We start from the raw sequence: 27,135 nt of genomic DNA on the forward strand, positions 1-27,135 counted from the left end.
CAGCACTTCTTGAGGGCAATTAGAGATGGGCCAAAAAAAGGTTGGACTAGCCAGTTAGGCCAACATCCTACGTCAGAATTTTTAAAAACGTGGCATTTAATTTTTTTTTTACTGCATTCTAATCATAATTAGATTCTTAAATTTCATTTCTGCTATGTTTCTATCTTTAAAGAAATTTATTTAACTATTAGGGTGGGCTTGTTGAGCCACAAACATTTCTGTGATTCTTGGCAACAGGATTCATTATCAACTGATTAAGAAGGCATTTTGCAGCATGTAGTAGGTCAAGCCTGATGAGCCTCCTTGTTCTAAACATGGAACATGCTGTCAACTTGGATGCTTATCTAGCAACTTAGCTGAACACAGCTGCATCCTACCCATTGTAGGAAATCAATATTTAAATTTCATGTAAAATTATTCTTTCCCTCTATGACACTTCAAAACATTCTATTATTTCCAAAAGGATTTTGCAGTCATTCTGGTTTCCTTTGGATGGGAAGGACTATAATAACTCTGCCCTTCTGGCTATATTGAAGAAATTAATGCAAGGATATTAATCCATTTTTTCATGAACAAACATCAGCTCACTCCTGTATCCTGCAAAATAAAAAACACCAATAACAATCCCTCTTCTTTGAAATGACATAGCTAGAACATCAAAATTAAATCTTCGTTCAGTAGAAGTGTAATCATTTAGTTATGTACAGGAAATCACAAATTTACTTGACCAAACTGAAGAAACCTATATTCAAGTTATTTGCCTTAAGTAGTGAACTAGTGGCAAAATCTGCATGCAATGTGTGAATAATCCTGTAAATAGCTTTATACAATTGAACTGAGTGCTATTTGGACTTGACCTTTCTTGCTAGATTTATACTAATTATTTCCAATCTGTAGATGAAAATCCGTCCAAATAAATTGCAATAATGCAGTTAAAATATGCCAGGTATGCTTTACAACTTTTGTTTTGGTATTTAGTTCAAGATTTATCTACCATCAGCTAGAGAATTTTATAATCATTAACACACATTTTTAGCCCAGGTCTGAAATTCCCTCTTAACTTTCTAATCTAGCCATCCTATTGAGGGGTTGTTGAATATTGTTGTAAAGTTGAGTAGAATGTTAGAATTTGTTGTTTGTAAAATGATTTAAAAATTGTAAAATGCTAAAATGTGAAAGTATTGCCTGGTCCCTTTATAAAGTGGTGTTTTCTTCTGTGCTTAGAAAGTTAAAAAAAATGCAAGATAGAATGCCCAAAGTGAAACACTTGTATCGGACAGCCAAGCGGCAGTGTTGCCAAGACAACAAACAGGCTTTTGAATTTTTTTGAATTCAGCCAATTTAAATCAGGCACTTGGATACCAGCAACCTATCAGATTTAAATTTGATGGATTTGGCTTATTGAGACCAATCATATTGTAGGGGATGTTGATCTGTGATCACAGGTATAAAAGGCAGCGGCAGTTGGACAATAAGCAAAGAGAGCAACTGCCATCTGCCAACATAACAGCTTCATTTATGTCTTAAGAGAAAGCACCATCTCGATCAAGCAGGTACCAAAGAAGACAGAAGTTCCAAACAGATGAATCAACAGAGAAAGCTAGAATATTCCAGAAGATGGCAAATCTGATTGCAATTTAGAGTGTGACCAGAATTCTATTCTTTTGTTAATAAATGGGAATTGTATTTACCTCAACAGCAGTCCATTAGAATCGTGGTTTATGGATTGTTAATAGTTTAGTTAACTTGTTCTGTTAGTTAGATAAATAAATTGTTACTTCTTGACTTTGAGAGTCAGGTAGTTATTTTCATTTAACCACTAAAAGTTGCTGAAGCGCAGATCGTATCACTTCCCACTCACTTTAACAGATTATGAGGCGAGGTATTCCTCTGAGTGATTAGGTGTTAGATCCCCCTTCTGAGAACTATCTTCACTTCGTAACATTACATTTAAGCTTTCTACGAAAAAAACTAAAGCACTTTCACAGAGTAACACCAAGTGCTCGTTTTTATCAAATGGCTTCAGCCATATATTCCTGGGCTTGAACAGCTGAACCTTTAACTGAATCTTTTAGAAAGAACCTAAAATCTTCAAGTTACTGCATTCAATTACTTCTTTGCAAAATCTAGCATTTCCTATCTGTTCTATGCATTCTTTATGGGAAAACATTTGCAGATGCAATTTTCCATTCACTAACTTGAAACTCAAGCCCTTTGTCCAGGATTTATCTTTTCCATGTCATGAATTTTCTTACTCACCTCTGGAAGATTGCCTCTCAGTGTCCTCTAGCAAGCCTTTCAAAACAAGGAATCAGCATTGTAGCTTTTCTCAGTATTTCTCCAATGTCTTTCTTAAGCCTTGGGAATTAGAACTAGATACAGTGTTCAAGGTATAATCTGACCAGAACAATAGACTGTATAATCATGACTCTACTCTGGCCATTAACTAGTGAATTCAGAAAAAACTTCCTTCAACAGAGTGTGCTGAGAATATGGAACTTGCTACCACAGTGCATGGTTAAAGTGAATAGTATAGATGCAATTAAGGAGAGGCTGAATAGGTGTGTGAAGAAAGGGACATAGGGCTTTGCTAACAAAGAAAATATAGGGGCATAAATATCAGCATGGCCTGGTGGGGCCAAATGGTCTGTTTCTGTGTTGTATATTCAATGTTGCACCCAAAATCAGAGAAGAATGTAACAGAAATGACATCAATCCAAATAACTTTTGAAATAAACAAGTGGCGACCACAAAGTGGAACACGTTATTTACTGCAATTTTTAATGCATGTCAAGCTATTTTAGGATTTTTTCCAGTACATTATCTGGAAAATTGGGAATCTGTGATTCACAGACAGAAAAAAAAGCAGGAATATAAAGACAAGAGCAATTTGACAGTCTATTTGATCTGAAGCAGACGAATACCAAACAGCCAAAAACAGGCATGCTGAAATGAAGGCAGCTACAGAGGGTGAAATAAAAATAAAGGAATCATGCACTAGAAAGTTAACAAACATTATCTCAAGCATACATACAAGTATGTCCAGCACTGTCAACTTGAATGGACCATAATGATTAGAAGTAAAGACTAGACAGGCATAACTTGTTTCTGAAGCTTTGTCCAAATAGCTTATTTTTTGATTAGAATTCAAATGGGACCATATTTTCACCTTTAAAATAAAAGAAAAATTGCTACTGTTTCTTCATATTTTACAACACGAAGCTAAATTAGACTAATGTATATTTTGAAATCTATGATTTATTGGAATTAAAGAATAACCAAACACCACCCCACAACAATCACTTTGATCCTGAATATGAAAACAGAAAATGCCGGAAAATCTCAGCAGGTCTGACAGCATCAGTGGTAAGAGAATAATGCCAATGTTATGATCTGGATGACCTTTCATCATCCAGACTTGAACCGTTGACTCTATTCTCTCTCCACAGATGCTGTCAGACCTGCTGAGGTTTTCCAGCATTTTCTATTGTTGTTTCAGATTCCAGCAGCTACAGTATTTTGCTTTTATCCTTAGTAATAGGCTGTTCCATATTTGCTAATCTATCCTCTAATACTGTAACTTGCATAGAGGTTACTTTGCAAGTGTGAGCTTCAATAGTGAGTATTCACATATTTATGAGCAAAAGCACAGAGTGGGGAGCAAGGGGGTGGTGGCAGCACAGTGGCAGTGGCTAGCACTGCTGCCTCACGGACCAGGGACTCAGTTTCAATCCCGGCCTCTGGTCCTGTCTAAGTGGAATCTGCATATTCTCCCCATGTTTGCGTGGTTTCCTCCCACAGTCCAAAGATGTGCAGGTTAAGTTGATTGGCCATGCTAAACTGACCCTAGTGTCAGGGGATTGGCAGAGGGTTAATATATGGGGCTACAGGAATAGGGCCTGGGTGGGATTGTGGTCGGTGCAGACTTGATGGGCTGAATGGCCTTCTTCTGCATGGTAGGGATTCTATGACCAAAGGCCAAGAACAAGGGGGTGGTGGGTTTGACATTAAACAGTCAAGCATAATCTTGTCTTTGTCCCATGTCCACAAGCTTGCCCTTTGTTTCTTTTCTAAAACAGCTTAAAAAGCCACTCACCAATGTATCAATATGTTTATGAGAATGTTAATGACAACATCTAACTGAAAAAGGATATTTCAGATATGGATACATAATAAGCTAGGTTTATTAAATTTCCAAAGGATAAACAGCCCCAAAGTTCATGAAGTAAATATCAAGTGTGCTGTTAATTACGCTGAGAATCGAGTGGGAAGTCAGGAAGAAGTTGTGAGACTTAAAGTAAGCATGTAGTCATTTGGTAGTACAGAATTTATGTATTGCTGGAAAAAGAGAGACATGTCGAAGTTTTCCGTCTTGTACTCATCAGAACACTTCGCAAGAATACCAAGGGAAAAAAAACAATTTTTGCAGACAGAAAGAACATGTACAAAACAGTGACTGTTTCAGCTCATCAAAATAAGTGACAACCATTCACTGATTTATTCCTCAAGACACAATCAAGGTCAAGATGGCTTGTTTAAATTTCAAACAATGCTTGTAGTTAACTGATTTCTACCAACTGCTACAGTCTCCATGGCAGCACCTCCACTAATCAGAGTCCACTTGTGAACCAATCAGCACTTTCCTCTCATACAATTATAAATTGTTCTTTTCCTCATATTGGTGTACTTGCCAAGTATCTTTATGGGTGCAAGACGAATAGCTTTGACATATCTCTTCTTTCTAACAATGCTGTGGTAAACATAAGCAAAGCATAAATATTGCACTGGACACAAACATACACACATGAAAGTTTTATAAAAAAGTATGAAAGAACACTGAACTGACACTAAACCAGAGTAAAAATGGCAGGATTGTGCAAATCACATTAGACATGCCATGATAGGAAAGAATAGGCTAAATTAAGACACTTTCATGGATCAAGTTACAAAGTCACAACCCTGCTGTTCTTTAATATTAAATTGAATTTGCATATAATGATGGGCACAGTATAAAAGAAGTCATGAACTTTACAACCTGAGCAGATTCACTTCTTATGTGCAAATTATTGCAGAACTTCTCAGGATGAATGACATGCAGGAAAACAGAGATGAAAGGTGCATAGAATTTATAGTTTGCACCATAATTCTCAGGATATTCTATGATTTACAAAGTATATTGTACCAATGTGTTCATTAAAGGTGTGTGCACAAACTTAAGGCGTTGTGATGGTGCAAAACCCAATGGATAATTGTATTTACTTATACTATACCATCTGATCTATCTGCAGGTTGTTCCCTATGCCCCTTGTGTTAAGAACCATCCTCTCCTACATCTGCACTGCGATAAAGTAGCACTGTAGCATAGTGGTTAGCACTGCTGCCTCAAGTGCCAGGGTCCTGGGTTCAATTCGCGGCTTGGGTCACTGTCTGGGTGGAGTGTGCACATTCTCCCTATGTCTGCACAGGTTTCCTTCAGGTGCTCCAATTTCTTCCCACACTCAAGGACATGCTGGTTAGATGCATTGGCTGTGCTAAATTCTCCCTCGGTGTACCTGAACAGGTGCTGAAGTGTGGCGACTAGGGGTTTCCACAATAACTTCACTGTAGTGTTAATGTAAGCCTACTCATGACGAATGAGTAAAAAATATATTTCTACAGACATGCTCTGACAAAAAAATCTGTATTCTTCTATTACTACAAATTCCATTCTTCTGTAACCTTACTAACTTTAGCTAAGAGCTACAGTAAATTACTCCATTTTCGATATAACTTATACAAACCTAACTAAAAAAATGTATCTTCATTTACTTTTTGCAGATATTCCTTGATCTACTTCTAGTGGAGCAGTAATCAGTTCCAAAATAGGCAAGTAATTTATTGGTGCTATTGTGTCCTCTTTTAAACCCTTTTTTGGAGTGGAAAAATGAGGTACATAGTTTTGTACATCGATGATAATCTGCAACCGATCCTAGAACAGTTGCCGGAGGCTGATAATAAACAACTTCTTAAAGGTCTGCTGAAATGTAATAGAGATTTTTAAATGATTGAAATAAAAATTATTGCTTACATTGACCGGGACATGACAAAGATGGTTCTCAGAACAGCTCACTTTTTGGAACCATTAAACATTGAGAATTGCTTAAAATCAGACAAAAAATGCTCAAGGTGACTAGTTATGTTCACATAAACATGGATGCATATGGAAAGTCTGATATTCCAAATTGGTGAAATATACTTATGCGAGCACTTGTTGAGTAACGGAGAGATGTAAAGTAAAACATACTTCAACTAGTTTGACAACATTTGGATGATCCAGCTTTTTCAAAATGGCAATTTCTTGGTACACGCTATCCAAAGGCCCTCTAGGCTGTGCAGAGATTTGTGGAACAGCTTTGGCACCTCGGGGTGGGGGACGACCTAGGCAACAGAATAGAATCATTCTGTGATAAGTGACCACATACTCATGATAAATAACCCTTCCTCACAATTTTGTAGTACAGCATGAAATAAACAATAACTTCTTAAAAAAAATCTAAGGAATCCAATGACAGTACAAATGTTATGCAGCATTATATCTTTTCAACATAGAAGAATCTAAGCATTGGGATAAGTGAGAATGACAATGCATATTAGTGTGGAACTTTCTGATTCAAAGCAGACATCAGTAGTAGCACTTGTTGGGGCTGCATCTTTCTCAAATTGCACACCAAGTGTATCTGCGTCATGTAACTGATCGATAAAGGTTTTTTCTCTTCCCTGAGAATGAAAATCACCATATTGGCTTTAGCTTTTTAACATGTTACCTTTATTTTATCTATTCCTTTAGCTTTGCCAGGTACTTCTCCACTGGAAATATCAGTCACAGTCTCTCTCCCTACCCCACTGGGTTGTATCTCTTATAGCAACAATTTCCATCCTTCTCTCAATTTCACATGGTCTATCTCTTACTCTTCCCTTCCTTGACTTCTCCAATTCCATTTTGAGTGATAGGTTATCGAATAACATTCACTATGAACCCACTAACTCTCACAGTTACCATGACTACACTTCTTCACATCCTGCACCCTGTAGGAATTCCATTCTATTCTCTCAGTTCCTCCTCCTCCGTCATATCTATTTCAATGTTGCAACCTTCCACACCAGTGTTTTCACAGTGCCATCTTACCTCTTCCAAGATTTCCCACTCACCGTTGTTGACAGGATTTTCGACCGTATCCACCATGTTGTCCAAACTTCTGCTCTCACCCCTTCCCCTCCCTCTTAGAGTCATGATAGGGTTCTCCTTAACTTCACCTTCAACCTCATATGCCCCTGAAGTCAATAGATCATTTTTCACCAGTTCTACTGTGATGCTATCATCTAACATATAATACCTTCCCCTTCCAGTATTCTGAAAAGTGTGTTCCCTCTATATACCATGGTCAATCTTCTCCAGCACTGCTGTTTCCCTTGGCATCTTTCCATGCAAACACACGTAATGTAACATCTGCTGTTTTATCTCCTCTTTCCTCACCAAAGGCCCAAAACTTTTTCCAGGTGAAGCAGTGTATTTCATGTACTTATTTTAATTTTGTATACTATGTATACTATCCACAATTGTCTACATTGGGCAGACTAAACATAGGCTGGTTGACCACTTTGTGGAACACCCCCACTTAGTCTGCAAGAATGACCACAAGTTTCAAGTAATTATAATTATTTATCTTGGTCCCACACTGACTTCTGTGTCCTTGGCCTGCTGCACTGTTCCAGTGAAGGTCAATGTAAGCTTGAGGAATAGTACCTAAATTTTTGATTAGGCATTTTACAGGCTCAACACAGATTAAACAATTTTAGACTCTAAACTTGGTCCCCATTTTACTTCCCTTCTCTGTGCATCTCTTGGTCTTGTTTTTGCTTTCAGATAGTTATACACTTGCTCTAGGCATCTTTATTTATTTTCTTGCCCCATTTCCAATGCCTTTAGCCCTTTAGTCAGTTATAACTAACTGCTCTGTCATCTAATCTCATCTATCTTCCACATCTATTACAGGCTTTCCTTTGTCTTTGTGCCATCCACCCCGGCTCAAATTCTCTAGCATTTCCCAGCTCTGTTGAAAGATCAGCAACCTGAAAGGTTAACTGTTTCTCTCTCCATTCATGTTGCCTGACCTGCTGAGTATTTTCAGCATTTTCTGTTTTGTCAAGATTTTAATTTCTTCTATCTGGAGAAATTCATCTCCATTGTTGGCAAATCCTGAAGATTAGGTGGCTGAGATTGAAAACTGTTTTTACGGGTAAGTGGGAGAATCTGTATTCTTGATCTCTATGACAGGACATCATAATGATCACCACTTTTCTTTGTGAAGCTTAAAAATTTGATTTCCTGAATGTATTTCAAATTATGAAGATGTGAGACAGTGTGAAATGGGTAGGAACAGGATGTTTTCAGTGGGTGAGAGATTTAAAGAAGTGGATGTAGATAGAAGAGTAAACATACGACATTTATGACAGGGCAGGAGGAACTTTTTCCACGCAGAGTAACGAGGCTGTGAAATGCACTACTAGTGGCAATGTTTGAAAGTAATTGGGATAAAGCAATGTGGCAAAAAAGTGAGCACATGGAATCAAAATTAGGGCAGGCAATGGCCTAGTGGCATTATCACTAGACTACTAATTTAGAAGCTCAGCTCATGTTCTGGGGACCCAGGTTTGAATCCCGCCACAGCAAATGGCGGAATTTGAATTCAATAAAAAAAATCTCTGGAATTAAGAATCTACAGATGACCATGAAACCATTGTCGATTGTCGGAAAAATCCATCAGGTTCACTAATGTCCTTTAGGAAAGGAAACCTGCCATCCTTACCTGGTCTGGCCTACATGGGACTCCAGAGCCACAGCAAAGTAGTCGACTCTCAACTGCTCTCTGAAATGGTCTAGCAAGCCACTCAGTTTAAGGCAGGTAGGGAAGGGTAATAAATGCTGGCCAGCCAGGAACACTCATATCCCATGAATGAATGAAAAAAAATTCATATGGAACATGAATATCAATATGTACTGATTGGGTCAAATGACTCACTTCCAATGTAACTGCAGTGATTGTCAACATGGCAGTATATGTGAACAAAAACTATACCATACTTACGTGGAAATCCAGCTTGCCTCATTAACTTCTTCTTAGAAAGGACTTTCATTGCCTAGCAAGAAAATACAATTAATATCTGTGAAGCTCATTAATTCACAAAATAATTAAAGTTCAAGCTAATGAAACAAGAATCAGTTACCCTGAATTTCAGAAAATATTGAAAAAATACAAATATATTTAGTGGGTCAAGCAATAAACAATATTATATCAAAGAAAATATGAGCAAAAATGAGATTCAGTTATGTTAACCACATAACAATCTGAGATATTAAATTCCAGTTTAATGTGGATGTTGTTCCAACTTATATTTAACTCATACAAAAATCATATTTTGAAAATGTAATTATGCACATTAAAATGCAATGTGCAGAATATTAAATAAATTGACTTCAGCTGGAGAAACATTAAACTTTGTGGGCTTGGAATATTTTTATCTAAAGTTACAATTGTTTCCACATAAGCCTTAAAATTTCCTTGTGAATACGATCATACAAGAACACAGATACTATCACATCATTAAATGCAAGTAAAATGTCTGCCAAATAAAATCAGCATAAAGTAATGTCTGAAATACTGTATCATAATGAAGAACAGTTAACTTCAGCTGTCAATAAAATCTTTTATATGCAGTGTTCCATTTGTTTAATCTTCACAAAATTCAATCATATCTTAGGATCAATTAATTAATTATTTGAATTGAACAACATTTTTACAGGTGAAAAACGTTTCTCAGTATCTGCAGCTAAATTGCTTTTATTTTTATGACAATTGGATGTACTTTTTTTTGCGTCAACATAATATATGAATAATTCAATGGGTCTTCTTGGTTTAGAATACCCAATAAGAGGAATGTTTGATTCATTCAACACATACATAGTAGGTGTTATCATCTTCGTTGTATGCCAGTTTGACAACTCCATAGGAACCCTGCACAAAAGAACATAATACGTTCAGAAGACAATTACGTGGTATAATTCATCAGTTAAAACCATACTGTGAATTTCCAAATGCTTCACAAAGCACATGTAAAATTAATTCACTGTCAGCAAGAGAGGGTGCTTTTGGAAACAGAAATGGAATTTACTTTAGTTGAACACCAGAATTAATCGATGACTATTCCATAAATTATTCATCACATGAATATTAAAGTCAACAAATACTGCAAATGTTAATAAGAAAATTTAAGTAGCTTGGCAGTGATGGGAAGGCAGTTTGATAGTCACTGGGCATTGGAATCTACCCTTGCAATCCATGATATTGTCTATCCCAACTGCATCGCTGTAGAGGGGGTTCATGCAGAGGCTAGACAAGAGGGAGAGAGAGCATTGCTGGATGCTCAATTTCCACATACACTTTTATTTTCTCTAGTAAAGCTTTCCTACATGTAAAGTGGAGGCTATTGCATGTTTGGATATAGTATCTAAAATTTCTACCACAATGATTTATTACTTCACATTTGTAATATTCAATATCAAAGTGGAGCTAAAAAGACACCAGCATAAACACATTGTTTAGAGTACTCAAGGGCAAATTTTCAATGTAAAATTATTTTGTATTCTGTTTTCTTGATGCTCACCTTTCCAATTTCATCTTTCAACTTGTACTGGTTTAACTGCACACAATCCTATTGAGATAAACAAAATCAATAAAATAAAATATTAGAACACTGGCTACCAATCATGGATATCCAGTAATGTGGCCAATGAATTATGCCTCAGTATTTTTTAATTTGTTCATGGAAACACCAATCCTTTCACATGCCAGCACCCAGCATTCTCACTTACTCTAAAGCAGGTGACACTCTTTATACTTGAAAATTTCAATGCAGGGTAAGATAACCCAAATTAATAACAGAGAACTTCTTGTGCATGTATACACAAGAAATAAAACTGTTAATCCAGGCCTGAATTATTTATATCAGTTTTCATAATACAATAATAGAATTACTGTAACAATAAACTCACCCAATTTTCCTGGACATTTTGGATAAACCATTGATTGCATTTTCAGTCAAAGATCTTGCAATATTAAGAGACAAATCTAGGATGGGAAAGCTTCATTGTCAAATCTGATGCTGGCCATAAGGTTACAGATTGTGGCTGAGTACAATTCTGCTGCTGATGGTGGTTCACAGTGCTTCCTGGATGCTCAATCTTGAGTTGCTGGATCTGTTCATTTAGCAAGTTGATTTTGTCACACAACATGATGGAGGAGATTCTCAGTGTATAGATGAGATTTTGTCTTCACAAAGAGTGTGTCAATCCTACCAAGACTGTTACGGATATATGCATTGTAGCTGGTAGGTTGGTGAGGATGAGGTCATGTGTGTTTGCCCCTCTTGTTGGTACCCTCACACTGTCACATCCCAGTTCAATAACTCTGTCCTTTAGAACCCAGTAAGAAACAATACCAGGTTAAAGTCCAACAGGTTTTATTCGGTAGTAAACGCCACTTTAACCTGGCATTGTGAGACTCCTTACTGTGTTTACCCCAGTCCAACACCGGCATCTCCACATCATGACTACTTCAGAATCCAGCCAGCTCGGTCTGTGGTGACATGACTGAGCCAGTCTTGGTGATGGATATTGAAATATTGAAAGAGTGCTTCCTCCAAGTGGTGTTCAACATGGAGACATACTGATTCATCAACTGAGGGGGCCGGTACGTGATAATCAGCAGGAGGTTTACTTGTCCATGTTTCACCTGGTGCTATGAGACTTCATGGAGCCCCATGTCAAAGTTCAGGGTTCCCAGGGCAACCGCGTCCTGACAGTATACCAATGCGCAGCCATATTCTGATGGGTCTGCCCTGCCAGTAGGACAGGACATATCCAGGAATGGTGTCTGAGACTATGTCAGGCTATTGACGAGACTGAAACAGCTCCCAATTTTGGCTCAAGCCCCCAGATCAAAAGGAAGATTTTGAAGGGCTGACAGACCTGGGTTTGCTGCTGTCTCTTCTGGTGTCGAGCTCGATATTGGGTGTTCTGTTCAGCTTCATTCCTTTTTGTTTTGTTTGTAATGGTTGAATACAACTGAGTGTCTTTCTAGGCCATTTCTAAGGGCATCTAAGAGCATCTACATTACTATAGATCTAGAATCACATGTAGGTCAGACCAGGTAAGAATAGCTGATTTCCTTCCCTAAAGGACATTTGTGAACCAGATGGGTTTTTACAACATTCAGCAATGGTTTCATGGTCATCATTAGATTTTTAAATTCAGATGTTTTACTGAACATTTTATCTGCTATTGTGGAATTCAAATCCAGGTCCTGGATCTCTGGATTACCAGTCCAGAGACAATATAATTGCACCACCAGTGTACTACCACCTTCCCAAATAAATGTACAGGGTCAGTTCCCTTAACCATGGTTACCTTTATAAAGTAACACTTATCAAAAAATTTCCTTTGGCAATGAGCAAAGCAAATCATGACTCATTGCTGTACACATCATATGCCACAGGCCAACGAGCTGATTCAGGAAAGATAACACATTTTTAAATAGATTTTTGAATATTTTAGTAAAGGGCTTAATCAGAAAAGTACTAAATTGTTTTTCAGGAATCTATTTGCCACATCTGATCGTTGATCACAAAAGATATTGTTCTCATTTGCTTTCATTTTAGAAATATCAATTTTGTAAGATGTGGTAAAATAAAGGTTTGGTCCACTACCATCATATATCGTTTCTATAATCTCACAAACTATATATGGAGAGGAGAATTTGACAAATTTTAATTTCCATTAGTTTTCCCATTCTATTTGATCTTTTTCCAAACATTTTTTTAATTATTAAAAGCATTAATGCACTGGCTCCACCTAGTGACCATTGTACATGTTGTTGGTTCAACTTCATGCTTCATGACCTTTTCTTTGACAAGGACCATATTCAGTCTGAAATGATATGGAATTGACAAATATTTAAAGGGAGGGCTCCAGGTAATCCAAGTCCAAATAGTGATGAGCTAACAGATCAGTTGAGGTACTGACAGTGGCAGAAATGATTTCAGTGTCCTCAAGTGAAGAAAGTTAAATTAATCATATTCCTTGCGCATTGTTTAGTCATCAGATGAAGGCAAGATCCAGCCTGACCGTGTCAGCTCCTGCAGTTGACAAGTCAACTGAAATTTGCCATCCTGGCTCATACACAAAGAACAACCACTTGGCGCCTGTACAATTATGACACACAGTATATGTGCATACTGAAGAAGATGAGGGAGGGGAGAGAAGGCAATTAGTACACAAAAGGGGGAAAAAGTCCAATTCTGAGATACCAATTTCAAAAAATGTGATTCAGTTTTGGGTAGTGCTACATAATTAGTTGAAGATATGGTGAGAAAACACACAGAAGACACAATTACCCACCAAGCAGCAGTTGGACCCAAGCAAAGAAAAATATAGGAAAAGGCTATAATTCATTCAAGGTGTATTCATTTGTGGTATTTCAGCTGGATCACTGGAGAAAGTAAAATGATCCCAAAAGAATTTTTTTTAAATGACACGTTTCAAACAGGCATTGGAATTAACTGAGACTCAACACATACTAAACTTGATCTGTTCCAAAACATTTAATGTTTTCTGCTGACAGATTGTATAGTTTGATTTTTTTCAGTAACTTCATGTAATTATTGGGATCTGCAGCACTGACGTAATGCTTCGTCCATTCCAAAACTGGAAGCTGAGCACAGAGGGGAATTTTGAACTACTGTGCAGAAGGGTTGACGAGGGTGTACAATGAGGGGATGGGATGGTGAAGTATGTGTAGGATACACAGTGCATTTGGGAGGGAGGGTGGGCATTCTTATGGTGTACAGAATTATTGTATTAAACCACTGAACTCCAACTGATGTAACAAAATTGAATAGAAATCTTGCACTGCAATTTTCAGCAGTAAACACTTACATAAAAGTGAAACTAAAATTATCAGGAAAGTCTTATAGATAGTCTCTGCAGGATTTATAATACTACACAATCAATTAATTGGTTTTATACAGGATTCGTATTATTGATCTATAATTCAGCAAATCAGCTTGGTTCATATGACTACAATCAGACAATCAGAAATATGGTTGATAGACATACATGTCCTTCATGTAGATTAGCAGATTAAAATGAGTTACAAACAGTAGCCTAAGGTTTTTATAACCACACATTAAATCACCATCAGTAAATTAATTTGAATTCAAAAATGCTTCCTTAATGAGAACGTCAATCCAAATGTGACTAGCTTAACAAACGCAACAGGCTAGCTTACATCAGAGGATTACAACCAAAGGGTTTATAAAATCCTACAAAAGGTATTTTCAAAAAATCTTGGGAACAAAAAGTTCATCTCGCATGTGCTAAGTTTCCCTTCCTGGAGTCCTCTACTGTAACCCCATTTTCCCATATGCTACAAAGAGATATAAATAGGTTACACGAGTGGACAAAGATCTGACAAATGGAGTATAATGTGGGAAAATGTGAAATTGTCCATTTTGGCATAAACAATAAAAATAGCACATTATCTAAATGTTAAGAGATTGCAGAACTCCAAGATGCATAGGGACCTGGGTGTCCTACTACCACGAATTGCAAAAGGTTAATATGAGAGTAAATATTACAGCAAGTAATTCGGGACATTGATAGAACATTATGATTTATTATGAGGGGAATGGAATACAAAAATAGGTTATGCTTCAGTTATACAGGGCATTAGTGAGTTGTGAACAGTATTGGTCTCCTTATTTAAGGATGGATGTAAACGCATTGGAAACTGTTTAGGGAAAGTTTTAGGCTAAAGCCTGCAACTGTATGTTTGTCTTCTGAGGAAAGGCGGGACAAGCTGGACTTGTATCCACTGATGTTTAGAAGAGCAAAAATCAACTTGATTGTAACAAACAAAATCCTGATGGGTCCTACCTGATTCCTACCTAATGGGTAGTAATAATGGTAGGAATGATTATTACTTACTTGGCGAAAAACTGCAGCATGCTACGGTGCAGAAAGACCTCGGGGTCCTTGTGCATGAGTCGCAAAAACCCAGCCTGCAGGTGCAGCAGGTGGTCAGGAAGGCGAATGGGATGCTGGCCTTCATAGCGAGGGGGATTGAATATAAAAGTAGGGAGGTCTTGCTGTGGCTGTATAGGGCACTGGTGAGGCCGCAGCTGGAGTACTGTGTGCAGTTTTGGTCGCCGCACTTACGCAAGGATATTTTGGCCTTGGAGGGAGTGCAGAGGAGGTTTACTAGGCTGATACCGGAATTGAGGGGGTTGAACTATGAGGAGAGGCTGAATAAACTAGGCTTGTACTCGTTAGAGTTTAGAAGAATGAGGGGAAATCTCATTGAGACGTATAAGATGATGAATGGGATGGACAGGATAGAGGTGGAGAGGCTCTTCCCGCTCAGAAAGGACAGTAGGACTAGAGGGCACTGCCTCAAGATAAGGGGGGTGCAGTTTAGAATGGAGTTGAGGAGGAACTTCTTCACTCAAAGGGTGGTGAATCTCTGGAATTCTCTGCCCATTGAAGTGGTGGAGGCTGCCTCGCTAAATATATTTAAGACGCGGGTAGATAGGTTTTTGATAGGCAAGGGGATTAAGAGTTATGGGGAGAAGGCGGGAAAGTGGAACTGAGCCACGACAGATCAGCCATGATCTTATTGAATGGCGGGGCAGGCTTGAAGGGCTAGATGGCCTACTCCTGCTCCTATTTCTTATGTTCTTATGTTTAACATGGTGGATGAAAAGAGGTTTCCTTTTGTGGGACAATCTAGAACTAGAGATCACCCATTTAAGACAGAGATGAGAATTATTTTCTGAGGGTTGTCAGTCTTCGGAACTCTTGCTCAAAAGGTGGTGGAAGCAGAGTCTTTGAACATTTTTAAGAGCAGCTAAATATATTCTTGATAAGCTAGGGGATGGAAGGTTATCAGGGTAGGCAGGAACGTGAAGTTGAGGTTAAAAATCAGATCAGCCATGATCGTATTAAATGGCAGAGCAGGCTCAAAGAACTAAATAGCCTACTCCTGCTCCTGATTCATATGTTTGCAGTCTTCAGCATTTTTCTCATTTTATTTCCTGTTTAATATCGTAATTGACTCAGTTTTAAAACTACTTGGATTAAACAATTTTACTGCCTCGTTATCCCCCCTTTTTGTTTCTACCACAAATTCTGCATTTATGCTTTGCTAATTCTTCACCATTTATTCTCTCGATCTTCTAGATAATTTTGAACAATAATTAGTGCCTGTCCTCCATAACCTCTGGCTCTACTAAATTTGGCCCTCTTTTTGTTAAGTCTAAGAACTATACAATCCAATCTCTGGTAACATGCCAATGAATCAACAGCTCACCTTTTCCACAATTCATATATTCTTCTGGTAACAGAACGCTCAAAATTTCACATAATACCCAAAAGGCATCCTAACCAATGTCTTATAGACATTTATCATCACCCTTTTGCTTTTAAATGCAAAGCCATTAAATATAAACTCCCATTTCCCCTTTTTATTGATTTTCACGTGAACAATCTTATCTCTATCCCACTAGATCTTTCTGTCCGGCCACATTATTCGGAATGTTGCTATTATACTTAGTTTTTATTTTCTGTTTCTGCTGCAACCCTCCAAATGTACATCATCATATTTACAAAAAATGCTGGAAAATCTCAACAGGTCTAACAGCATGTGTGGAGAGAACAGAACTAATGTTTTGAGTCTGGATGAGTCTTCATTAGAGCTATCTGCTGAGATTTTCCAGCATTTTCTGTTTTTGTTTCAGATTCTGGCATTTGCAGTAATTTGTTTTTATCATACTTATCTACATTTGGTATATATTTACCTTTATGTATGTTCTCCTATACCATCTGCATTCTTCTATACAATTTTTCACAAGCTAAATTTAGCGTCATCAGCACATTTTGATATAGTTCTTTTTTCCCCATAATAAATCATTTATTTGTACGGAGAACAAGAAACGATTCAATTCAAGTCTATGTGGCATTCCACTGACTGCATTTTATTAATAAAAAATTACCTTTTCCCTGAACTCTACTTTCTAATCGTTCAGCTAACTCTCTAATCAAGTAACTTTTACCTTTAATGTCATAAGCCTTCACCTTCACAATATTTCAGAGGACTTCACCAAAAGATTTTATATTTTGAAATTTGTTGTGTGAGAAAAAAAAGCCCCTATTGCAGCAATGGAGTTTTACATGTTTTATTTCCATCAAGACAACCCTTGGTTAGAAATTCAGTACCCCAAGATTGCCTCTTGACAAAAAAAAACAACCTTTAACAACACTGGAATTGATAGTGTTTGAAGCAAGGTATTTTTATCAATGTAAGGGTCTGTTTGGTTATAATGTATGACTCATACCTAGAAATGTTGTATCAATATGAGGTAGCTATCAGATGGGCTTGTTTATGTCACAGACAGATTTTTCCTTAAAAAGAAACGTTTGCAACTAATCCTTTAAATACATAACTAATTTTTCCATTAATTTTTGAACTCAGTTTTTTCTTATTCCTGTGGCCATGACAAAAGCTACCAGTTAGGCTTTTAGATTTGATGAAGCATTGCCTTCCTGCTAAGAATTCTAGATGCAGTGTAACTGAGAATTGTGGCTTCTGGGTAAAGTCCACTCTATTACAGTAATGAATAAGAATGAGGTCAAAAATCTCACCAATTACAATCTTAGCAGGAGAAGGACCTGTCCATAGGAGAGAGTAAGGAAAGGAAACCTAAAAAACCATGAGAAAACATTGTGAAATAAAATAAAAATCAGGATCAATAGATAAACAAAACATAAAAGATAATATTAACAGGAATCAGAACATACAATGAAATACAATAGAAAGCTGAGGAATATCAGAAGTGTCAAAAAGGGATGAGAACTTCAAAAGAAAACAGCTAATTGCGTAGCATTGAGAGCCCAAGATGAACAAAAGGAATGAAAATGGTAGAACATATAGAAATTAGGAACATAGGAAAAGGAGTAGCCCATTGAGATTCTTGAAGCTATTCCACCATTCAGCTAAATCACATACTTCCAACTCCATTTATGTGCCCTTAATTAACATTCCCCAATACTCTCCTCTCATAAAACATCTGATCTGTCTACAGCAGTATTGGAAATTTCAATTATTCAGCATAGCTGCATTTTTGGGGGAGGACATCTCACATTTCCACCACAAATTTGTGGATAAATACTTCCTTTTTCACTCCTGGATGGTCCAGCTCTTGTTTAAAGATTGTATTTGTTTGTTATGGATTCCTACACCAGAGGAAATAACTGTTTTATATCTAATTTATTGGATCCTTTTATCATTTCAAACACCTCAGTTACATCATCTTGTAACCTTAAGGAATACATAAGAACATAAGAACATAAGATATAGGAGCAGGAGTAGGCCATCTAGCCCTTCGAGCCTGCCCCGCCATTCAATAAGATCATGGCTGATCTGTCGTGGCTCAGTTCCACTTTCCCGCCCTCTCCCCATAACCCTTAATCCCCTCTCTCATCAAAAACCCATCAACCCGCGTCTTAAAAATATTTAGCGAGGCAGCCTCCACCACTTCAACAGGCAGAGAATTCCAGAGATTCACCACCCTTTGAGTGAAGAAGTTCCTCCTCAACTCCGTTCTAAACCGCCCCCCTTTTATCTTGAGGCTGTGCCCCCTAGTCCTACTGTCTTTTTTGAGCGGGAAGAGTCTCTCCACCTCTATCCTATCCATCCCATTCATTATCTTATACGTCTCAATGAGATCTCCCCTCATTCTTCTAAACTCTAACGAGTACAAGCCCAGTTTATTCAGCCTCTCCTCATAGTTCAACCCCCTCAATTCCGGTATCAGCCTAGTAAACCTCCTCTGCACTCCCTCCAAGGCCAAAATGTCTTTGCGCAGGTGCGGCGCCCAAAACTGCACACAGTACTCCAGCTGCGGCCTCACCAATGCCCTATACAGCTGCAGCAAGACCTCCCTACTTTTATATTCAATCCCCCTCGCTATGAAGGCCAGCATCCCATTCGCCTTCCTGACCACCTGCTGCATCTGCAAGCTGGGTTTTTGCGACTCATGCACAAGGACCCCGAGGTCCCTCTGCACCGTCGCCTGCTGCAGTTTTTCGCCCCGTAAGTAATAGTCCTTCCTACCAAAGTGGACCACCTCACACTTGCCAACATTAAATTCCATTAGCCATTTCCTGGCCCATTCGCCCAGCCTATCTAGATCCTTCTGCAGACTCTCCACACCCTCCGCACAATTTGCTGTTCCCCCAATCGTGGTGTCATCAGCAAATTTCGACACCCTACACTCGGTTCCCTCCTCCAGATCATCTATATAAATGGTAAAAAGCTGAGGCCCCAGCACCGACCCCTGGGGCACTCCACTAGTCACCATCCGCCAATCCGAATAGCATCCGTTGACCCCCACTCTCTGCCTCCTATTGACAACCAATCCTCTATCCACGCTAACACCCTACCCCCAACTCCATGTCCCTCGACCTTCTGCAATAACCTCTTGTGAGGTACTTTGTCAAACGCCTTCTGAAAATCTAGAAAGACCACATCCACCGGCTCTCCTCTATCCACCGCTCTAGACACATCCTCATAGAACTCCAGTAAATTTGTCAGACACGACTTCCCTTTAATGAAACCTAAATTTATATGCATTAATGTTTAATAATTATAATAATTCAGACCCTTGAGCCATCAATTTGCTTCACACTTCAATGTGCTACCTATAACCATGAAACTTGGCAATTCCTAGCAAGGACACCAAGGAGATCAACTAATAATCAACATTCACATATCTGAAAAACAAAAACCATCACTTTGACCCTCCCTTTTATGGATGTTCATACCTAGAATGTCTGAGCAAAAAAAGTCTAGAATTGGCAGGTATGGAGATTAGTTTACCTTGCCGGTTAAATGATACAGATGGTGGAAAGTTAAGAAGGGGGAGGGTATATTTAGATGATTCAATATTTTAAAACAGTAATTCAAATTGAAAAAGCCAAGGCTTATTTCCTGACCGTGAATGAGTTTCCCCATTCTCTCAAAAATCAGACCTCAAAGTAGTTTCTTTTTAGTTCTTCCCCCTGCGTCCCCCACCACCAATTCAGACTGAATTACATCGTGGAAACCAGGGAATACTTACTATACTACACAATACATTTTGAAGTGTAGTCTAAACACCAAAGAGAATAATATTGGGAATCTGCTACAGAGTTGTAAGTAAAATATATCAGCCATATTTTTCACCCCAAAGTAACTTAAATGAATGTCAAATCCTAGTGTTCCGTATAAAAATGCTATCAACTTAATTTACGTGAAGGATGTAATAAATTCTCAAATACACTCCTTTTTTGATGCTTGATGCAAAATAATATGCATCATAGATTGTAATTATGGTTGCCATTAGGCAAGAATTTTCCTAAAAAAGTACAATATGTACAACATGTACAATAAACACAATGCCATAATGTAACCTAAATATCACATTTGTATTGGTTGAACTTCAAAGAATAGAAAAATCTATACTTCAATTACACAATCAGGTTTCTCTAGAAAAGATGCAAAAAAGTGTTTCAGAAGGAATCACTTTGAAGTGCATTGATGACGTCAATACATTATTGTAAAAAAAGGATTAATAAGGACTAAATCACATTGATCAATACATTAAATTATATATTACGTAGTCTTCATGTCGTGTGCTTACAGAAGATAATGCTTTTCTATTTCTGTTATGCCAGTGTATTAGATTTTAAAGATTTACAGCATGGAAACAGGCTCCTCAGCCCAACTCCATGCCGCCCTTTTTGTAAACCCTAAACTAATCCCAATTGACTGCCAGTGTATTAGATTTTAAAGATTTACAGCATGCAAACAGGCTCCTCAGCCCAACTCCATGCCGCCCTTTTTTTAAACTCTAAACTAATCCCAATTGACTGCATTTGGCCCATATCCCTCTATACCCATCTTATCCATGTAATTATCTAAATGCTTTTTAAAAGACAACATTGTACCCGCCTCTACTACTACCTCTGGTAGCTTGTTCTAGACACTCTCCACTCTGTGAAAAAATTGCCTCTCTGGACACTTTTGTGTCTCTCCCCTCTCACCTTAAACCTGTGCCCTCTAGTTTTAGACTCCCCTACCTTTGGGAAAAGATACTGACTATCTAGCTGATCTATGCCCCTCATAATTTTATAGACCTCTATAAGATCACCCCTCAGCTTCCTATGCTCCAGTAAAAAAAGTCCTAGTCTATCCAGCCTCTCCTTATAACTCAAACCATCAAGTCCCAGTAGCATCCTAGTAAATCTTTTCTGCACTCTTTCTAGTTTAATAATATCATTTCTACAATAGGGTGACCAGAACTGCACACAGTATTCCAAGTGTGGCCCTACCAATGTATTATACAACTTCAACAAGACATCCCAACTCCTGTATTCAATGTCCTGACCAATGAAACCAAGCATGGCGAATGCCATCTGCACCACTCTGTCCGCCTGTGACTCCACTTTCAAGGAGCTATAAACATGTACTCCTAAGATCTCTTTGGTCTGTAACTCTCCCCAATGCCCTACCATTAACTGAGTGAGTCCTGCTCTGGTTCAATCTAACAAAATGCATCACCTCGTATTTGTCTAAATTAAACTCCATCTGCCCCATTCATCAGTCCACTGACCCAACTGATCAAGGTCCCGTTGCAATCAGAGATAACTTTCTTCACTGTCCACTATGCCACCAATCTTGGTGTCATCTGCAAACTTACAAACCATGCCTCCTATATTCTCATCCAAATCATTAATATAAAATCCAAATAACATTGGACCCAGCACTACTCCCTGAGGCACATCCTGGTCACAGGCCTCCAGTTTGAAAAACAACTCTCTACCACCATTTAGATACTTCACCCTGGATCCTGTGAGATGTAACCTTCAGCAACAACCTACCATGCGGTACCTTGTCAAAGGCCTTACTAAAGTCCATGCAGACAACATCAACTGCGCTGCCCTTATCTACCTTCTTGGTTACCCCCTCAAAAAACTTCATCAGGTCCCGGGGATTTATCTACCTTGATGCACTTTAAGACTTCCAGCACCTCCTCCTCTATAATATGTACACTCCTTAAGACATCACTATTTATTTCCCCAAGTTCCCTAACATCCATTCTTTGCTCAACAGTAAGTACTGGTGAGAAATATTCATTTAGGATCTAACTTGATGTTTAAATATTCATTTAGGTTTTAAATTGATGTTTAAATTTGCAAAGTTATGTTGTACTTGTCTCTCAGTCGCGCCTAGTTTCCAGCACAATGGGCTATATCACCACTCTTCTGTTACGTCAATAAGAAATTAAAAGAAATGTAACAAAATATTCATTAGCTATTTCTGAAATTGACATTGTGCTAAACAAAAAAATGGCTGCAACAAGTCAAATAACTACAGCAATGGCCCTTTGTTCTGGAAGCAACCAACACGAGTTACAATAACAGAAAAATCTCATCCTCATTTGTAAGGAACAAAGAGAGGTAAAACTTGCAGATCAAAACTTGTTATCCCTGCAAGGTTGTTAACAGCTCCACTTCACACCTGGGACTGCCCAGGTCCATTTCAAAGCGGGATTATTGAGGGGACAATGGGCATCATTTGCAGCATGATAAGCTTACCACCTAGTGGAGTCAGAGGGTCTGCCTAAACATGGCTTTCCGATACAAATACCTCATTATGGATGGTAATACTTTCAAAAGGTAATGTTTGGGACATTATTAATCCTGAAATCAAAGCAAGTCCAGGCAAGATAAACATTCTTTTGATATCACTCTGGAGAAAGGAGGTCAAATGATCATTTTGAAATCTCTATACTCTTTTGAGAATGGAGAAACTGTCAGACAGCTGGTTTGACATCAATTGGAAAGAACTGGACATCACAGTGGTTAGCCGTGTTCAATTCCGGCCTCAGGTCGCTGTGTGTGGAATTTGCACATTCTCTCAGTATCTGCATGAGTTTCTTCCAGGTGCTCCAGTTTCCTTCCACAGTCCAAAGATGTGTGGGTTAGGTGGACTGGCCAAGCTAAATTGCCCTTTAGTATCAGGGAGACTAAGTGGGTTTGTGGTTGGTGCCGAGTCAATGGGCCAAACGGCCTCTCTTCTGCACGATAGAATTCTATGGTTCTAACTCCAGCAGCTCCCAGCTGAGTGAGAAGCTAGCTACCATTTCTCTACTCTTCAAAGTCCATTTTATTTTAAAAGTCCTGATCATTGCCTACCAGATTGCCTAAACGCAGAAACTACATTGTGCTGCACTGTCATTCGTTTCAAGGACTCTCATGGTCTCTCCAACCAGAAACCCGTGGGCTGAACTCTGCCACAAAGGAAACACCCACTGGACTTGGACTTCTTGGACTCAGGAAATTACATGAATTAGTATTCATGTACAAGTGTATTTTTTCAATTGCTGTTGCTCATAGTTACAAATTTTCCTCTTCTATTTCCCCTTACTATAAATGTATACAAGTATGATGAGGTTATGAACACTATCCCAATGGCCCCCCAGTTTGAATTGTGAACAAACTAATATTCTGACTGAATCATAACGAGAGTTTTTGGTGCTTTATTAGTAAACTGGACTGCACAAATGGAGGGTTTGGGGAAACATACTACAGCCTACTTTAAAATAATTCAAAAGCACCACTTCCTGTGGGCAGACGGGGTGACAATTATAAAGTTCAGTTCCTGCATGTGCTCCCCAAGCTCCCCAGGACGCGGCTCCACGAGCTGCACGAGCTCCCCAGGACGCGGCTCCACGAGCTGCACGAGCTCCCCAGGACGCGGCTCCACGAGCTGCACGAGCTCCCCAGGACGCGGCTCCACGAGCTGCACGAGCTCCCCAGGACGCGGCTCCACGAGCTGCACGAGCTCCCCAGGACGCGGCTCCTCAAGCTGCATGTGCTTCCATGACATGCAACCACATGGATCCGGGACGTTGCTCCTCTAGGTACACATGGTTCCAGATTGTAGATCCTCAAGCTACAGCTGATTCCAAAACATGGATCCTCGAGATACATCTAATTCCAGGACATGGCTCTTCGAGCTACATCTGATTCCTAGATGTCGCTCCTCGAGCTGTAGGTAATTGCAGGAAATGGGGTCTTAAGCTGCACGTGGTTCCAGGATGAGCTAGAGGGCAAGGATACCAGCCTGCTCCAGTCACCCAGCAATCAGAACATTTGCAAGGATTCTTGGAGCCCGCTGAAGATTCTTGCTCTCCTATGATATTTAGTTCCAATTTTCATTAGGAATGACTCTATCCATCACCAGTTTTGTTGGGGGGGGGGGGGGGGGGGGGGGGGGCGGGGGAGTTTACAAGTCTCCATGAAAACATTAACAAATTTACAGCGTAGGTAATATGCAAAATCCAGTACACCAGCAAGAAAGCAAGAATCAGCCACAGCTCATGACACAAATGTTTTGCTACTGTTCTAGCAATTAATCGCTATTCTATCAATGGGTAAACTGAAAAATTGTTTCCAAACCTGCTTATTTATAGAGGACCTTTTCAAAAAAGTCCTTCAGAATAAAATATCACGGTTGGATATATGCCTCACTTCAGAACAGAATTTTGTTCATGGCTAGCGATTTGAATATAGGTAATTACATTGTGAATAATATATTTGCATTTCTTTGTCATGCGCATGCAGAGGTGGACTGTGTGGGTGTGAGAATGATAGAGGTAATATGTGAATGAAGATGTAGGTGTAAGACTAATTAATTGAATGTGTGTAGGTGGATAATTAATTGGATTTCTGTTTAGTGAGTGGCTCTATGGATATAAGTAGCTGACTGCAGGTTATTGTGTAGATTGTTAGGAGGGAGAATGTAGTGTAGATGACTGGATGGGTGACTGTAAGTTAACATTTGACCAAAGGCTACCAAATAATCTCTCAAAAAAAATGAAGGGATGCCAGACTTGATCAGCAACTGTGGCAATGGTTTGAATAATTTTATCTTCATAATCACATTGGCCAAAGAATAAAAGCTATTTTGCAGGTTGCTGTCTATATAACTTGTACAAAATGTGAAAGTGCATATTTTTACGTATCATAAGACTCTCAAATTTAAGTTATGATCTATTTTTCAATTGAGCTGGTTTCTGTGCTGACACTATCATGAAGCAGGCCGCAAACCACTCCCCAGATATGAGACTGCAAGGAGGCAATTACTGCCAATGATTCTTCCTTCAGATTTGTCCCTTTTTCAGCATGGAGATTCTGCACTCTGCTCACCAGAACTCAGGAAAAGTAAACTGCAACTACAAATATCTAACTGAGTTCTCGTGCTTTAACATTGATCATCAACATACTGGCAAGCTTTCTCCAAGTGTCATCAACCCTCTTTTGTCATGGTGGCTGAGTGACTTGTTCTGAGACATATGCAAATATTTGCACCAAACAGGCCATATAGTTACTTGGAGCAAACATGTCTGAAATGACTAACATTCTTGGCACTCAACAGGGGAGTGCGCGAATTATTGCCTCCTGATTTATCTTCATTCCTATCCTCTCTGGCCCTAACTGTTGCTAAAATACAATTCCACAGGGCAGAAAAGTTCTGCTAAATTATCCATGTAACCATATTATGTATATGAGATCAGATTATGTCAACAGGAAAATGGAAGTACAGAGGAATTCTATACATTGAGATGTCACAAAGGGCTGGGTGCTGGAGGGATGGTATTTTCGATACTTGCTCATCCATTTTCTTGATCATGTCCGTCTCTCAGACAACACAGCTAACTGGGTACAGCCAGCCCTCTCAAGATGGCCACTGGAAATCCCGGAAGGAACTGGCGACTTTCATCCCAGAAGAGTTTTCACATCAATCTTGGAGATGAGGTTCAGCTGCAAACCTTAGATAGGCAAGCAGTAAGTGGATCACTGGGCAATAGTAAAGAGTGGAGACAGGACATGTGCAATTTTGTGTGTTTTGTGGATCACAGCCAGGACAGACAACAAACGCTCTTTGTAGTATGACCATGATTACATGAGAACCTGCCTTAGTAATCTGAAACATTTTCCCATTTATACAACCACGAACTTGGCTGTGTGCTTTCATTGTTAATCAATAAATTGTTTACTGATTTGACCTGGTCTTTTGGTTGCTGGTTTTGTGTCGTTAAACCCTACCTGACAACATCACAATTGGAGGAGAACATGGACATGGTTGGTAACAAAAACCAAAGAGACAAGGACACTCTTATCTAGCAGCTCTCCTGGGCAATGCTGATTCAACAGGAGGGAATCTGGGTGCAACAAGAAGTAACTCAGATGCAAGTCATCACCAACCAGTTGCTGTTAGAAGAGGAAACACAGGGCCAAAATAGGATCCAGGCAGAACTCCAGAGACTCAATGCAATGCCCTGGCCACAAACTCAGTCTGGAATGTCTGGGGACGCTTGGCTGCAGAAAATGACAGACACGGATGATGTGGAAGCATACTTGACGATTTTTGAGAGAACCGCCAACCCGGAATCCTGGCCCAAGAAAACAGTGGGCTGGCATCATTACTCCTTATCTGACTGGGGAAGCACAGAAGGCCTACCATGATTTGCAGGAGGCTGCCGCTGAAGATTACGAGTGGCTCAAAGCAGAAATCCTGGCAAGCTGGGGAGGTGACCATGGCTGTGAGGATTCAACACTTCAACATTTGTGCCTAACACTCTGACAGAGTTCAAAGTTCCCAGACGTTTGATTTGATTCATCTGGCTCACAAATTGCTTTGGCTTGAAACCCTGAACTCAGCCCAGGTGGTGGAGTGGGTTGTGCTAGAACACCTCCTGAGAAGTCTTTCCAGAGATTTAAAATGTAGTGAACAAGGGTAACCCTTTCACAGTGGCCAAGCAGTGGACTTGGTAGAGTGTCATCTGGCTACTGAAGTTCAAGTCAAGTTGGGGAAATCAGAGGGAATAACCCCAGGACACACAAATTAAACTTCCCCCAAACCCAATCATGACCAAGAC

General features: G+C 39.1%; 1 protein-coding gene across 3 annotated transcripts in view; it reads right to left on the reverse strand.

Moving 5' to 3' along the window:
• LOC145355857 (calcium/calmodulin-dependent protein kinase kinase 2-like) overlaps window positions 1-27,135 on the reverse strand; it is a 103,447-nt gene that overhangs the window by 48,438 nt on the left and 27,874 nt on the right. For all 3 annotated transcript variants that reach the window (XM_080208289.1, XM_080208288.1, XM_080208287.1), the window contains exons 3-6: window positions 10,702-10,749; window positions 9,999-10,052; window positions 9,126-9,177; window positions 6,284-6,417 (exon numbers count right to left, since the gene is read on the reverse strand). In XM_080208289.1, coding sequence (XP_080064415.1) covers window positions 6,284-6,417; window positions 9,126-9,177; window positions 9,999-10,052; window positions 10,702-10,749 — 288 coding nt within the window. The remainder of the gene's footprint in view (window positions 1-6,283; window positions 6,418-9,125; window positions 9,178-9,998; window positions 10,053-10,701; window positions 10,750-27,135) is intronic.

The sequence above is a fragment of the Carcharhinus amblyrhynchos genome, chromosome 20 (genome assembly GCF_965287045.1).
Source record: "Carcharhinus amblyrhynchos chromosome 20, sCarAmb.v2.hapA, whole genome shotgun sequence".
In the NCBI taxonomy this organism is placed as follows: Eukaryota; Metazoa; Chordata; class Chondrichthyes; order Carcharhiniformes; family Carcharhinidae; genus Carcharhinus; species Carcharhinus amblyrhynchos.